The sequence below is a fragment of the Dendropsophus ebraccatus genome, chromosome 13 (genome assembly GCF_027789765.1).
Source record: "Dendropsophus ebraccatus isolate aDenEbr1 chromosome 13, aDenEbr1.pat, whole genome shotgun sequence".
In the NCBI taxonomy this organism is placed as follows: Eukaryota; Metazoa; Chordata; class Amphibia; order Anura; family Hylidae; genus Dendropsophus; species Dendropsophus ebraccatus.
The window spans coordinates 60240-77069 of NC_091466.1; the positions used below are offsets into that span (position 1 = coordinate 60240).

The window sequence follows — 16830 nt, forward strand, 5'->3', positions numbered from 1 at the left end:
CACTGTTTTACAACACTTGTTCAGGCCTTTCTATCCCTGCCTACTATCAGCAACCTTTCGCTAGCGTGAACAGAGGTCTGAGTCTGTGGACGTTTTCACTCCCTCCTGTCTCAATGACTTTCTTACAGCCACCAGCTCCTCAGCAGACGATCCCATTGTTGTGCCCTAAATATGGCAGTTACTAAAGTTTTTTGGCCTAACTAGCTCTCTTTGCCTGAAACACCAACCTCTCCCTACACTAACCAGCAGCAGAATGGCGGCAAGGCACGTGACCTGCATTGATATACACCAGGGTCACATATCCTAATAGGATTGCCAGGGCAATAGTGACACATACAAGCTCGCTAATTGGCTGGTGAGCTGTCAGTGCAAAACTTTACTGATCAGTGCAAAATCCAACAATCCTCTAGTCTCTTATATCACAGGTGGATACAGTTTATATGCCTGAGTGTAAGGGCCATATTACACCTTAACATTTGCTTACAGAGCCTATATGTATCTGTATATATGTCGTTAGCGATGTCCGTGCAGCCCTTGCTGTACATAAGAAGTAATAAAGTGTATTGTGGGCACCACCTGGTCCGGTCACTTGCTAGGTAGTGAGGTGTGACGCCACTCCGGTGGTGGTTGGCCGATACAGCCGGACCTTAGGATGTTACTTTGTGACGCCAGTGTTGGTTGGGCACACAGGTGTGATGGCATGTCTGCTTTTAGTTTATAAGGCCGGTTGTACCTTGTTCCCCTGTGGACAGTGTCCTGCCGGACTGCTACGGGGTCCCTTGGGTTAGTGTAGTCACAGATGGCCGGAGTGGTGTAGTGACCCTCCCGGACTATCGGATCTCCCACCCACAGAAAGGGGAAATGTCCCAAGGTTGCGGTGTGTACTGTGTTGGTGTGAGGCGAAGTCTCTTTTGTCATAAATAAGCCTGTTTTTACTGAAGAAGTACGTGTGTGCAGCAGGTTATAGAGTTGAATTTTCTCTTGAGAAAGCACTTGATAATACTTTTGGACGAACACTGGACAATGCAGCAACTAGATCTGTGATAGGAATGTAGTGAGAAGTACAGTCGTGCTGACTGAGTAGCGTGTTGAGAGATACAAAGGATCAGAGTAGCAGAGATGAGGATGTCAAGTCTCAACCCAATTAGTACTGTGCTCTGCCGGGATGTTGGAGGATGAGGTAGAAGAATACTTAGAAGAAGAGAATACTTGTGCCCGTGTATTGACCTTTGAGTCTTCACACCCCCTAATGCCCACCAGTGTCGGATGACCCGTCCTATGAGGGTGACACAAGGCCCCAGATCTTGTTACCTGAAATGAGCGGTATGCTGAGGACAACCGTGCTGCGAGATAGAGTTCCTAGGCCTTAGAAACTTTGCTCTATCTGGATCAGTTCCTAGCTTACTGCTGTCTTTGGATACTGTCCTGCTCTGTGACTCTCCTAGTGCATGGCGTGGGTTGAGGTTGTCTCTGATTTGTCCTCTCCTGTAGGAGCTTTAACAGGGCAGTTTCTAGGGCATCTTGGCAACAGGGCGAATGTTGATAAAAGTTCCCCCCCCCCAGGGGAAGGAAGGGGGGCTGTTATCATAATTCGGGTTACTAGGAAGAAGCAGTGTGAGTATTACGGCATAGAGCTGTCTTGCACCCCTACCAGATAATGCTCTACTGAATACAAAAACATCATTCAGTGACTCACAGGTGACGTCTTCTTTGATCTGAGGCATCACTTTTCTTTTCCTCTCCATCCGGCTCAGGCCTCCAAGACGGTTTCTTGCAGCTACAATTCATCTCTTCAGAACCTGCAAGACAAACATCTTATCCAGCATCTTCCTTCCCTTTTCCCACCTATAAGCTCCCAAACTGTAATAATTGTGCTGTTTGGTGCACTTAAGTCAGTAGGTGTGTAAATTGCCCCCTGTATGTAGGATCCCCTGCTGTACCACCATATAGTAATAATGCCCCCTGCTGTACCTCCATATAGTAATAATGCCCCCTGCTGTACCTCCATATAGTAGTAATGCCCCCTGCTGTACCTCCATATAGTAGTAATGCCCTCTGCTGTACCTCCATATAGTAATAATGCCCCCTGCTGTACTTCCTTATAGAAATAATGTACCCTGCTATGTCCTCATATACTTATAAAGTCCCCTTTCATTGCCCCACATGTAGTAACAAAGTCCCCCTGCATTGCCCCCATATATTTATAATGTCCCCTCCACTGTCCCCCATATACATATAATAATGTGCCTCCAGCACTGTTCCCCATATAGTAATAATAATGTCCCCTGCACTGTCCCCCATATAGTGATAATAATGTCCCCTGCATTGTCCCGATATATGTATAATAATGTCCCCTGCACTGTCCCCCATATAGTGATAATAATGTCCCCTGCATTGTCCCGATATATGTATAATAATGTCCCCTGCACTGTCCCAAATGTAGTTATAAAGTCCCTCTGCATTGCCCCCATATATTTATAATGTCCCCAGCATTGTCCCACATACAGTACAGCTCCCTTTGTACCCCCACATAGTATAACCCCCTCACACTGTATAGTCCCACATAGTATAACCCCCTTTGTAGCCCCCACACTGTATAGTCCCACATAGTATAACCCCCCTTTGTAGCCCCCACACTGTATAGTCCTACATAGTATAGCCCCCTTTGTAGCCCCCACACAGTATAACCCCCCCTTTGTAGCCCCCACACTGTATAGTCCCACATAGTATAACCCCCCTTTGTAGCCCCCACACTGTATAGTCCCACATAGTATAACCCCCTTTGTAGCCCCCACACTGTATAGTCCCACATAGTATAGCCCCCTTTGTAGCCCCCACACTGTATAGTCCCACATAGTATAACCCCCCTTTGTAGCCCCCACACTGTATAGTCCCACATAGTATAACCCCCTTTGTAGCCCCCACACTGTATAGTCCTACATAGTATAGCCCCCTTTGTAGCCCCCACACTGTATAGTCCCACATAGTATACCCCCCCTTTGTAGCCCCCACACTGTATAGTCCTACATAGTATAGCCCCCTTTGTAGCCCCCACACTGTATAGTCCCACATAGTATAACCCCCCTTTGTAGCCCCCACACTGTATAGTCCCACATAGTATAACCCCCCTTTGTAGCCCCCACACTGTATAGTCCCATATAGTATAACCCCCCTTTGTAGCCCCCACACTGTATAGTCCCACATAGTATAACCCCCTTTGTAGCCCCCACACTGTATAGTCCTACATAGTATAACCCCCTTTGTAGCCCCCACACTGTATAGTCCCACATAGTATAGCCCCCTTTGTAGCCCCCACACTGTATAGTCCCACATAGTATAACCCCCCTTTGTAGCCCCCACACTGTATAGTCCCACATAGTATAACCCCCCTTTGTAGCCCCCACACTGTATAGTCCTACATAGTATAGCCCCCTTTGTAGCCCCCACATTGTATAGTCCCACATAGTATAACCCCCCTTTGTAGCTCACACACTGTATAGTCCTACATAGTATAACCCCCCTTTGTAGCCCCCACACTGTATAGTCCCACATAGTATAATCCCCCTTTGTAGCCCCCACACTGTATAGTCCTACATAGTATAACCCCCCTTTGTAGCCCCCACACTGTATAGTCCCACATAGTATAATCCCCCTTTGTAGCCCCCACACTGTATAGTCCTACATAGTATAACCCCCTTTGTAGCCCCCACACTGTATAGCCCTACATAGTATAACCCCCCTTTGTAGCCCCCACACTGTATAGTCCCACATAGTATAATCCCCCTTTGTAGCCCCCACATTGTATAGTCCTACATAGTATAACCCCCTTTGTAGCCCCCACACTGTATAGTCCTACATAGTATAACCCCCCCTTTGTAGCCCCCACATTGTATAGCCCTACATAGTATAACCCCCCTTTGTAGCCCCCACATTGTATAGCCCTACATAGTATACCCTCCCCTCCCCCTGTGTAGTAGCTTCAATGTGAAAAAAACAAACAAACACAAAGCAAAGCAAACTCACCTATCACAACGCTCCCCCGCAATCTCTCATCCTGGTGCAGGCTTCCTGTCATCAGAAGTCCCCTGTTCCAGCCCCGTGGTGTCCGCACTCTTTCCTTGGCTCTGGACATGATGTCACATCTGAGCCAAGCAGGAGAGGAGTGAGGGCGCTGCGAGGCTGAGACAGTGAACCTCCGATGCAGGAAGCCTCTGTATTTACATCACCGAAGCTTCGGCGGCGCGGCCCGTCATTGTCGGGGGGCGGGTGCTGCAGGTGATAGGCGGAACAGCCAATCACTGACCGAGACGGGACAGTGTGGCAGTCAGTCATTGGCTGAGCGGCCTGTCACTTCAGAGATAGGTACAGAAGCTTCAGAGATGGTTCTGGTCAATGGGGAACAGGCAGTAGGATATTAGGGTGCAGTTATCAGTCATCGGCCATGCATCACTATTACATATATCAATGCAGGATCAGCCAGATTTTAAACACGTGGAAAGACAACGATCAGCTAAAGATTCGCTTCTCAGCTGATCGTTGTCTTTACTACATAGAGCAATATATGCCTGAATTGGCCTAATTTGGCAGATAATTGCTCTGTGTAATAGGCCCTAAAGGAGAAGTCCGGTGAATTTTTTTTATTTTTTATTTTAAAGTATTGTATTGCCCCCCAAAAGTTAAACAAATCACCAATATACACTTATTACGGGAAATGCTCATAAAGTGCTTTTTCCCTGCACATACTACTGCATCAAGGCTTCACTTCCTGGATAAAATGGTGATGTCATGACCCGACTCCCAGAGCTGTGCGGCTGTGGCTGCTGGAGAGGATGATGGCAGGGGGACACCGAGGGACACAGGGCCCTTGGGTTACACTGAGCATCCCTCTGCCATCATCCTCTCCAGCAGCCATAGCCCGCACAGCTCTGGGAGTAAGGTCGTGACATCACCATGTTATCCAGGAAGTGACATCACTATGTTATCCTTGATGCAGTAGTAAGTGCAGGGAAAAAGCACTTTATAAGCATTTCCTGCAATAAGTATATATTGGGGATTTGTATAACTTTTGTGGGGCAATACAATACTTTAAATAAAATTTTTTGTTGGACTTCTCCTTTAACAGTATCTGGTCACTGCCCCTTTAAGAGCATTGAGGATAGTAGGTTAACATAATTTGGTTGTTATGGGTTATGGATTTACTTACAGGGATCGCAGTCCAATTAGACTAGGGATAGGGAAACTTCGGCCCTCCAGCTGTTGCAAAACTACAATTCCCATCATGCCTGGACAGCCAAAGCTTTCACTTTGGCTGTCCAGGCATAATGAGAGTTGTAGTTTTGCAACAGCTGGAGGGCCAAAGGTTCCCAATCCCTGAATTAGACTAATCTCTACTGATGAGGAGTATACAAGATTTGTCACACCTTACCTGGAGGACTCTGCAGATCAGTCACACAGTACCCATGTTCACATTGTTCCTCTGTAATGAACAGGGCCGATGTCAGCACAGGGCTTACCAGGGCAAGTACTGGGGCCCACAGCACTTCTAGGAGCCCAGAGAGGGAGAGAGGTCCGGTGTTCTAATGTTCAGCCTGCTCACTGTTTTGCAGGGTGAGTGCTGAACATCAGAAGACACAGGAGATTGAGTAGGACCTGCACAGAGAGAAAAAGGGTGAAGGACCTGATCACAAGACCGTAAGGTCCTCAACCTTACAGTGTGGAGAGTAGCCCGACAGAAAGGAAGAGGGAGAAGACTGAGCTAAATCAGTCAGTCAGTGTCTGTGTCAGTCAGCCAATGTCTGTCAGCCAGTCAGTGTGTGTGTGTGTGTGTGTGTTAGCAGTGTCTCAAGTGATTGTGCACAGTGCTTGGATGATGGGTGCATAGTGGATGAATGAGGGGCCCACTAAGGCTCTGTCGTGCGAGGGACCACAAACACCTGGAGCTTTGCCTGATAATGTGTGTGTGGGTTAGGGTTTCTACAAAAAAATGTTTAAATGACAGTTATACTTTAAAGGAAAAGTCTGGTGATTTCTAAAATCCGGCAGGGGGAAAAATTGATTTCAAGTACGTCACAACTCGGCTGATAGAACGATAACTAACCCCCCTCCCCCGAATCTGGCATCTAGCCTGCTGATAGGTCCCTATAGCACACAGGGCACTGAGGATGATGATACTGATAGGTGATTCTGTCTTTTTCTTCAGTTAATGTGTTGCATTAGCATCAGTAGCACCCGTGTCTTTCATACTTATCTAACAAGCGTGGTGCCTTCCCATTTTGTTACACACCACTGTAGAGACGTTTTTGGTCAGTGGGTTCACCATAACCAGCGGGATGTCTCTTAGCTCTACACACAGTTTTTGCTTGTTACGACCATTATTTAGCTATGAAAATGGTTCCTGTCATGTGACAGCAGCAGAGGTGAAGTATAGCTGATCTGACGCTCATCACAGATCTTGGGTAGGCGGCTTTGTATCAAAGACAAGCGGCTTATATCATGTGGTTACTCCTCACAGTCAGCTCAGCACCAGCACATCCTTTATTCTTCAGACCACAATCACCTTCTAAGATAATAGGGTTTGTGGGTGGCAGGTTTTCATAGCTGAGGGTGCGTTCACACCTACAGGATCTGCAGCAGATCTGATGGTGCAGATTTGATGCTGTGTTCAGTTATTTAAATGAAATCTGCTGCAGATCTGCTGCTGATCCGCAGTAGAAAATCAGCTGCAGATCCTGTAGGTGTGAACGCACCATTAAGGTTGTGTTACATATATATATAGTACAGGAATTAAACCTGCAACCGCTTACTTACTAAATATACTCCCCCCATTGTATACACAATAGATATTTGAAATGTAAAATGTTTTTTTTGTTTTTTTTTTTAAATGTTCTTAGCAAACTGCAGCGGTGCCTTGGATTAGGAGCATAATTCGTCCTGGGACCGCTCTTGTAATCCAAATCCACTCTTACACTGACCAAATCACTGATCTGCACACAATTGGTCCCACACCCCAAATATAATGATTTATTCTGAACAACATGTAGAAAAGATGAAACAATGAGACGCAGCTGGATATGTGATATATAAGTTACTGTACAGTATAGCAGCATGTGGTATATAATGTATAGTAACTGTATAACCCTGATAACACAGCAGCTGGATATGTGATATATAAGTTACTGTACAGTATAGCAGCATGTGGTATATAATGTATAGTAACTGTATAACCCTGATAACACAGCAGCAGCTGGATATGTGATATATAAGTTACTGTACAGTATAGCAGTATGTGGTATATAATGTATAGTAACTGTATAACCCTGATAACACAGCAGCTGGATATGTGATATATAAGTTACTGTACAATATAGCAGCATGTGGTATATAATGTATAGTAACTGTATAACCCTGATAACACGGCAGCTGGATATGTGATATATAAGTTACTGTACAGTATAGCAGCATGTGGTATATAATGTATAGTAACTGTATAACCCTGATAACACAGCAGCAGCTGGATATGTGATATATAAGTTACTGTACAGTATAGCAGCATGTGGTATATAATGTATAGTAACTGTATAACCCTGATAACACAGCAGCTGGATATGTGATATATAAGTTACTGTACAATATAGCAGCATGTGGCGTATAATGTATAGTAACTGTATAACCCTGATAACACAGCATCAGCTGGATATGTGATATATAAGTTACTGTACAGTATAGCAGCATGTGGTATATAATGTATAGTAACCGTATAACCCTGATAACACAGCAGCAGCTGGATATGTGATATATAAGTTACTGTACAGTATAGCAATCAGCATGTGGTATATAATGTATAGTAACTGTATAACCCTGATAACACAGCAGCAGCTGGATATGTGATATATAAGTTACTGTACAGTATAGCAATCAGCATGTGGTATATAATGTATAGTAACTGTATAACCCTAATAACACATCAGCTGGATATGTGATATATGTTACTGTACAGTATAGCAGCATGTGGTGTATAATGTATAGTAACTGTATAACCCTGATAACACAGCAGCTGGATATGTGATATATAAGTTACTGTACAGTATAGCAGCATGTGGTGTATAATGTATAGTAACTGTAGAACCCTGATAACACAGCAGCTGGATATGTGATATATAAGTTACTGTACAGTATAGCAATCAGCATGTGGTATATAATGTATAGTAACTGTATAACCCTGATAACACAGCAGCAGCTGGATATGTGATATATAAGTTACTGTACAGTATAGCAGCATGTGGTATATAATGTATAGTAACTGTATAACCCTGATAACACATCAGCTGAATCTGTGATATATAAGATACTGTACAGTATAGCAATCAGCATGTATATAATGTATAGTAACTGTATAACCCTGATAACACAGCAGCTGGATATGTGATATATAAGTTACTGTACAGTATAGCAGCATGTGGTGTATAATGTATAGTAACTGTATAACCCTGATAACACAGCAGCTGAATATGTGATATATAAGTTACTGTACAGTATAGCAGCATGTGGTATATAATGTATAGTAACTGTATAACCCTGATAACACAGCAGCAGCTGGATATGTGATATATAAGTTACTGTACAGTATAGCAGCATGTGGTGTATAATGTATAGTAACTGTATAACCCTGATAACACTGCGGCAGTTTGTAGATAGAGGATGGAGCTGCAGATTCTCATAATGCAGTAGTGTAGTACAACAGGCTAGAATAGAGAGGCAGGGCTGCTGTCAGAGGTCTGTGTGGTCACATGACCGCAATGGGGAAGGGTGTGTCCAGCATGGATCAATCAGGAAGTGAGTATCACAGAGCTGTGCAGGAGGACAGTGACAGAAACTTTTCTACACAGCAACGTGAATGGCTGAATGTAAGTGCAAGCACAATATAGCAGCAGTGTGTATAGCTGAGTGTGAGTGCAGGCACATTATAGCAGCAGTGTGTATAGCCGAGTGTGAGTGCAGGCAGATTATAGCAGCAGTGTAAGTGCAGGTACATTAGAAGGAACGGAGAGAATGGGAAACACAAGGGCTGACAGAGACTGCAAAGAGCATGAAGGAATGAGCAGGGCAGATGTGGGCACATACATGCAGCATCTCTGTCCGGGGAGAGAGGGGTTACAGCTATGGAGAGATTACCTCCACAGTCCTGTCCCCTGATGCAAGCCCCAGCCTGAAGTGGATCTGCTATGATCTGTAAAGTGAGGGAGACTTCCTGGGTCAGGGCGGGTTCACACTACGGAATTCTCGCGGACAATGTCCGCGGAATTCCGTCAGCTGTCCGCCCGCACGGGCACGCGCTTTTCCGCCGGCTCCATAGACACCATTCTATGGGCTGGCGTATTCCGCGATCCGCTAAAAGAAGTGTCATGTCACTTCTTTCAGCGTATAGCAGAATACGCCGGCCCATAGAATGGTGTCTATGGGGCCGGCGGAAAGGCGCCCAGATGTGCGGGCGGACAGCTGACGGAATTCCGCGGACATTGTCCGCGAGAATTCCGTAGTGTGAACCCGCCCTCAGAGTATAGTGCTGTAGACTCCTCTATGCAGACCATGCCCCTTCCCCACTCGCCCTCCCACCCTCTACAGGGAGCTCTTACACCAAAGCAATGCTCTTACACCAAGTTACAATTTTGAAAAACTGTGAGCTCTTCTTGCAAAACGCTCTTAATCCAAGTTCTTCTTAAACCAAGTGATCAAATAGAGTGTACCACCTCATCACGTTAAACGAGAAGTGCGGCCAAAGGGGGAAAAAATCATTACTGGGAGGAGACAGGAGAAAAAAAAAAAAAAAAGGCGTATGGTTACCAGCCCATTTACCCGCGCTGCATCACCAGGCTCACGACTCGGCTGACATGTCAGATTTCAGAGAGGGTGGGATTTACTCTGCTCAGCCAATCAGTAACTGCAGCGGTGTTCCGCCCCAGTCACTAACTGGCTAAATGGGGCATCAGTGGAGTAATGAAATCTGCCAGCTAGGGTCCAGGAGCAGGATGTGGAGCTGTGCAGGCACCAGGACAGGTAAATATACTTTGCTTATTATGTTCCCCCACCCTCAGCCCAAATTTTTTTTGCCCCCGTCAGACTTCTCCTTTAAGGTGACCTAAGGGATAGACCTACATTGACACCTGCCTCTCTCTGGCCAGTACAGGTTGCTGTAGCACTTTTCTATTTTTTCTGTATTTTAGCCATGGCAGCGTGCACCTGAATAGTGTGAATAGTGCTATTGCTGTGCCGCCATTGTTTGGTTTTTTATTGGGATTGCACATATAGTACAAGGTTTACACATAGTACAGACATTACACACATATAATGCAGGGATTATATATTACAGGGGATTACATTGTGCATTATATATCTGTAACCTCTGTACTATGTGTTATCCCTCCACTGTATATGTAATCCTTGTATTATATATGTAATCTCCTGTACTATATATAAAGTCTGTGCATTATATGTGTAATCTCTGTACTGACTTTATATATAGTACAGGAGATTACATATATAATACAAGGATTACATATACAGTGGATAACACATAGTACAGAGATTACAAGGATTACATATATGATACAGGAATCAGACATAGTGCAGAGATTACATGTACAATACAAGGATTACACATATAGAGGAGAGATTACTCCATAGTATATAGTACAGGTAGGGATGGGCAATTAACATAGTTGACAACATTTAAATTTTTTTTCCAGGGACACTTTAGCGTTGACAAGGGGTGTGGCTTATTGTGGGTGTGGTTTGAGGGGTGTGGCCTGTCGCAGGTGTTTTTTTTTTCCCAGAATTTTCCATTTAGAACAACACAAAAGGAGCATGACACACCCCAGTGTCAGGTCCCCAGTATATTACACACCCCTCCTCAGAGCAGTTTTCAGGCTGTGACCCAGAGATAGCTTTCTACTGACTTAATATACTGGTAGTTCATGCCCAAATGATGCAGCTGCAGCTTCATTCTCCTGTCCCTCCATCATCATGCTACTACCCCCTTCATCATCATACTACTACCCCCATCATCCTCCTGCCCCTCCATCATCATGCTACTACCTGCTTCATCATCATACTACTACCCCCATCATCCTCCTGCCCCTCCATCATCATACTACTACCCCCATCATCATACTACTACCCCCTTCATCCTCCTGTCCCTCCATTATCATACTACTATTCCCTTTATCCTCCTGTCCCTTCATCATCATACTACTACCCCCATCATCCTCCTGTCCCTCCATCATCATACTACTGGCTGAGGCGAAAAGGGACATGATAGCGCCCCCCTGGAAATACACCCCACACATCTGTATACCGCACATACGACTATAGACCAGCAATATATATATCACACACAATTTCTACCTGCAGTGTATATACTGCATACTTCCCTATATACTGTACCAGCAGGATATATGCCACACATAGAACTATGTCCCAGCAGTGTATATATTCCACACATAACCATCCATGTCAGAAGAGTATATTATGTGCCCTCTAATTGTAATTTACCAATTCACACTGAACACAAGAAATGCTTTATTCAGCTTACAGGGGCTGTCTACAACTAGATTTTCACAGTAATAAGTCTTATAGTCTGCAGACGGTTAACGTGACTGTACCACCAGGCCCAGGCTGGAGGCGGGCCGACCCACCCTTACTGGGAGGCAACCCCAGCCCCTCTATGATAGGGTTCCATTGATTCTAATGGAGTCACGTCATAGAGGGGCTGGGGTTTCTTCCCACTAAGGGTGGGTCGGCCCGCCTCCAGCCTGGGCCTGGTGGTACAGTCACTTTAAACTTACTTCAACCTTATGGTTTCTGGGAAGGAACATGCTCTGTTTTATGGTGCACGTGGGGGGAGGATTCGCTCATTGCTCTGGTGACCTGTCTGACCTCCCTGTCATTATCTTCTATCCCTACAACTAATTAACACAGGAAACTTCAGAACTCACCAGAGTCAGAGCAGGAGACCGGCGATTCAGCATACTTACTGCTGGGGGCGGGGCTTAGAGTTCTGCTTTGGCAGCTCCAGCTAGGAAAGGGTCAGGGCGGCCACCCCACCAAACACCATGCTGCTACCACAGTACACACTGCACAGTCTGGGAGCAGATTACAGAAGACTCTGCCGCCGAGTACACTGTGAGCTATAAGCACTAATAAGTGTGTGGTGGGGGGGGGGGCTACAGGAGGTGCGGGGCTTGCCGCGGAGGGGGCGGGGACATACCCGGGACATGGTTTTGCCGGGACAGTCTGCTCAAATTCGGGACAGTCCTGGCAAAACAGTCACTGTTGGCACCTATATAATAATCAAATTAATTTGACTAATTCACCTCTCGGAGGCTGACAATTAAATTTTTTGCAAAAATCACAAATCTGATTTTTGCCTCCTGTGCATAACAGGATTTGGCAGGGGACGCAGTAGCCGGCAACCCTGCTCTTTAATTGTTTCTTTGCTGCAGCACGCAAAAGGTTAACAGCAAAAAAAATATTTGCTCCACTGGTCGAGCTACTGCTCTGATGATCCCCGACCACCACACCTACTCAGGAAAATAGAAAAAATGGGCAGGACTCTGGTGTGGAAGTCGGGGATCATCAGAGCAGGAGTCGGTGTGAGTCGGTTAACCTTTTGTGTGCTGCAGCAAGTGATTCAGCGCTTAATTACTGTGCATCAGTTACAGGTTGCAGCAAAGAGAGAGTTAAAGGGGGGGGGGGGCACTCAACTGCTGGGGGCTGTGTGTACCCATGCTTTTCACTCTAAGGGATCCCAATGAGCCCTTATAGTTGGAAACAGAGTGTCAGCAGAAAAAGACCACTTGGTCCATCTAGTCGGCCCCTTTAGTATTTCCCTTCTTATTGTACTAGGAGATTATAATAACATTATATATATATATATATATATATATATATATATATATATATATATATATATATACACACACACACACACACACGGCAGGTTACATTCACTTACTGTAGATCTACCAATCACATCTGCTGGAAGTTTCCTCCAAGCATCTACTACTCTTTTAGTAAAGTAATATTTTCTCATGTTGCTTCTGATCTTTCCCCCAGTAACCTCTGTGTGTCCTCTTGTTTTTGAGGTGAGTCTTTTCCGAAAAACACTTTCCACTTGAACCATTTTTTAGTCCTCTAACATATTTAGAGGTTTCCATTATGTCCCTCCCTCTCCCTTCTTTCCGCTACAGCAGGGATGGGGAACCTTCGGCCCTCCAGCTGTTGCAAAACTACAATTCTCATCATCCTTGGACAGCCGAAGCCAAAGCAGTTCTAGACTATACAGACTCAAATACAGTGCCCTGATGGAGAGAGAAGCTATTGGCTACTTACCCTGCCAGTCACATGCTACAGGCAGCATTCTGTCTCAGGCCACATGAGGCCGCTCCCACCAGTAGTTCTCTGGCTTGTAGAACTTAAGCCCCTGTTCCACGGGGCGACTATGAAGAGCAAACGAGCGCTATTAGCGTTTGTTTGCTCCTTGTCTCCCGCTCGCTGCCGCCGCTATAACACACGGCAGCAGCGAGCAGGTGAGTGCGGGAGGGGCCGCGGGGAGGCTGCCCGGGTGATTGCTAGATCATCCGATCAGCCCATAGAGGATAGTGGCGGTCTGCTGCCGCCACTCCTATTCCACGGAGCAACGGCAGCAGATCGCTGCTATAACAGTCGTTTGTTTTCCAACATGCTTAAAAAGACAAACGACGTAACGATCAGCCGACATGAACGATTTTGGCTGATCGTTGCCTTCTATTCCACGGGACGATTGTCAGGGAGGGGGGCTAACCACAGGGGAATTATGTACAGGGGGTATTAACTACAGAGATGGGGGCTTACCTACAGGGGGATTGACTACAGGGGTGCTTACTATAGGGACATTGTCTACAGGCTCAAAGGCCATGGGAGGCTGCCTGCAGTAGAAAAATGTCTTTATTTAGCCAAATAAATCTAAATGTTATTTTTTAGCCATATTTGTCTGCCCTAGGTACAGGGATTACACATATAGAACAGGGGGTTATACATATAGTGGAGTGGGCAAGCTAAAGGGATAGGACATGCACAGCTCTCAATAACAAAAGGGTGCACAGTGCCAGTACATAAAAAAGCTAGACATAAGAAATATAGGAGACATGTAATAGAATAGCAAAACTAACACACCAAGTATTGAAAATATAAAAGTACTTTATTTCATCAGGTACACAATACAAGTAGAAAAAGTCCCAATTAAAACCCTTAAAAATCCCAAAACTCCAGAGAAAGCATATGGTCTAATGCAATCCAAGACAAAGCAACCACATAAACAGTATGTAGTATCCTTGTCACATAAAAAGATATAAAGAGATATAAATGTGAATACAAAGCAGGCCACCAAATAAGCAAAAATACAGAAAATACAAAATGGCAAGATATGCAAATAAATAATAAGAAAACAGAAAAATAATATCTATGAAAGAAGATGACCAAGGCTGTATATCGCCAAATAAAGATGACAGGGATAAACCGGGGTGCCGTCCAGAGAGCCCCACACGGTCTGTCCGTACACTCGGACTTCCTCACCTGAGATTTTTAAGTGGTTTAATTGGGACTTTTTCTACTTGTATTGTGTACCTTATGTAATTAAGTACTTTTATATTTTCAATACTTGGTGTTCCAGTTTTGCCATTGTAGTAGATAATTCCTATACATATAGTGGAGGGCTTACATGTTTGTGGTATTATTTCCTGGTGCAGTGTCAGGAGGTATTCTAGGTTTACCCTGATTGGCTCTCAGCCTTCCGGTGTACATCAAGCAGGGAGACCCACCTCTCGGAACTCTTTGCAGGCATCCCCTAGTCATAGGATTGACCAAACTTTTTTTTCCAGAATATTACAGCTCATACTTTTATCATTAACAAAAGATTACTTTTCCTCTTTTCCATTATACTGTAGATGGGCACTGAAGATGACCTATATGACAACCTAGAGGAGGGAGAAAACAACACTGACACGCTCCTCCACCACTTTCTTCCGGTACCATACTCCATAACTTGTGTCCTTGGACTCATGGGAAACGTGCTGATTCTAGCTGTGTTTGTGAGATACGAGAAAATAAAGACCATGACGGATACCTTCTTGGTAAATCTGGCCATTGCAGATATCCTGTTCCTGCTCACCCTCCCATTCCTGGCATATGAGGCGGCACATAGCTGGGTCTTTGGTGAGATCATGTGCAAGATCATAAGGGGTGCCTATAGAATCAATCTCTATACATCCATGCTAATTCTCACCTCCATCACATTTGACAGATTTATATCTATTACAAATGCTACAAAGGCAAACAAATACCGGGTGACAAAACAGAAGTGGAGGTGCGGGGTGTGCATCTGCCTCTGGGCCCTGGCATTGCTCCTGGCCATTCCCCAGTTTCTATACAGCACAACCAAAGGAGAGAACAAATGTTTCGAGGTCTTTGAGCTTTCCATCATGCAGCTTGTGGTTGTTTCCCTCCAAATGATTGTGGGCTTTCTCCTGCCATTGGTCTCCATGATCTTCTGTTATAGTTTTATTTTAAGGACTTTGGTTAATGCCAGAGGTGTGCAAAAGAAAAAGTCCATGAAGATAATAGTGGCCATAGTGGTTATGTTCATAGCCACCCAGCTGCCCTATAACTCCCTTGTCCTGGCACTCGCCCTTAACAATGGATTACATCAAAAGAAGTCATTTTTTCAAATCTGCATTATAATGGAGGCCGTAGCTTACTTCCACGCTTGCCTCAACCCAGTCCTGTATTTCTTTGTTGGTACAAAATTTAGAAAGTATTTCTGGAAAATGCTCAACGCTTTAGGTCTAAAGAAGGTGGCAGAGGAAACCAGCGATAATCTGCGGGGGACTGACGGAGAATCCAAGAATATCTCAGCTACAACAAACCTAAACGTTACAAGTGTATAAAGGGTGTGCGGTGGGCTGTGTATAATATATATCTATACATAGGAAAGGCTTCTCTTAGATGAGCAGTAAATGCTGCAGCCACAATATCCTGTTAGTTACGCTTTAGGCAGCCATTGCTTCTTTATACTGAGAATGGTGCGGCTGATGGAGCCACCACATCAGACACCATACAAAAGACTGCCAGCAGAAAAAGACCACCTGTTTCATCTAGTCCGCCCTCAGACAAGGATCAGGACTACAGCGTGGGCACAACTGCACTAGAAGTGGGGGTCATTCTCTGGCTACATTCTACTATAATAGATGAGACTTATGCTTCAATAAATGTGAATACATATACAAGAGTCGCCATCTTCTTTTGCATCTGGTCCACGTGACCACAACAGCGTCCTACTACCACAACTACTACCACAACTCATCCTTCACTACGACATATCCCCAGCACGGGGGGGAAGACAGTCAGGAGCAGGACAGCAGCGTACAGGAGAGAGGGTGCACAGGGAGGCAGTCAGCAGCGTACAGGAGAGAGGGTGCACAGGGAGGCAGTCAGCAGCGTACAGGAGAGAGGGTGCACAGGGAGGCAGTCAGCAGCGTACAGGAGAGAGGGTGCACAGGGAGGCAGTCAGCAGCAGACAGGAGAGAGGGTGCACAGGGAGGCAGTCAGCAGCGTACAAGAGAGAGGGTGCACAGGGAGGCAGTCAGCAGCGTACAAGAGAGAGGGTGCACAGGGAGGCAGTCAGCAGCGTACAGGAGAGAGGGTGCACAGGGAGGCAGTCAGCAGCGTACAGGAGAGAGGGTGCACAGGGAGGCAGCAGCAGCAGACAGGAGAGAGGGTGCACAGGGAGGCAGTCAGCAG

The 16830-nt window shown here is 45.4% G+C and overlaps 1 protein-coding gene across 1 annotated transcript in view; it reads left to right on the forward strand.

Moving 5' to 3' along the window:
• Positions 1–16286, forward strand: part of LOC138771032 (C-X-C chemokine receptor type 6-like) — a 39307-nt gene extending 23021 nt beyond the window's left edge. The window contains exon 2 of the mRNA XM_069950450.1: positions 14979–16286. Coding sequence (XP_069806551.1) covers positions 14979–15977 — 999 coding nt within the window. The 3' untranslated portion in view covers positions 15978–16286. The remainder of the gene's footprint in view (positions 1–14978) is intronic.
• The last annotated feature ends 544 nt before the right edge of the window (positions 16287–16830 follow it).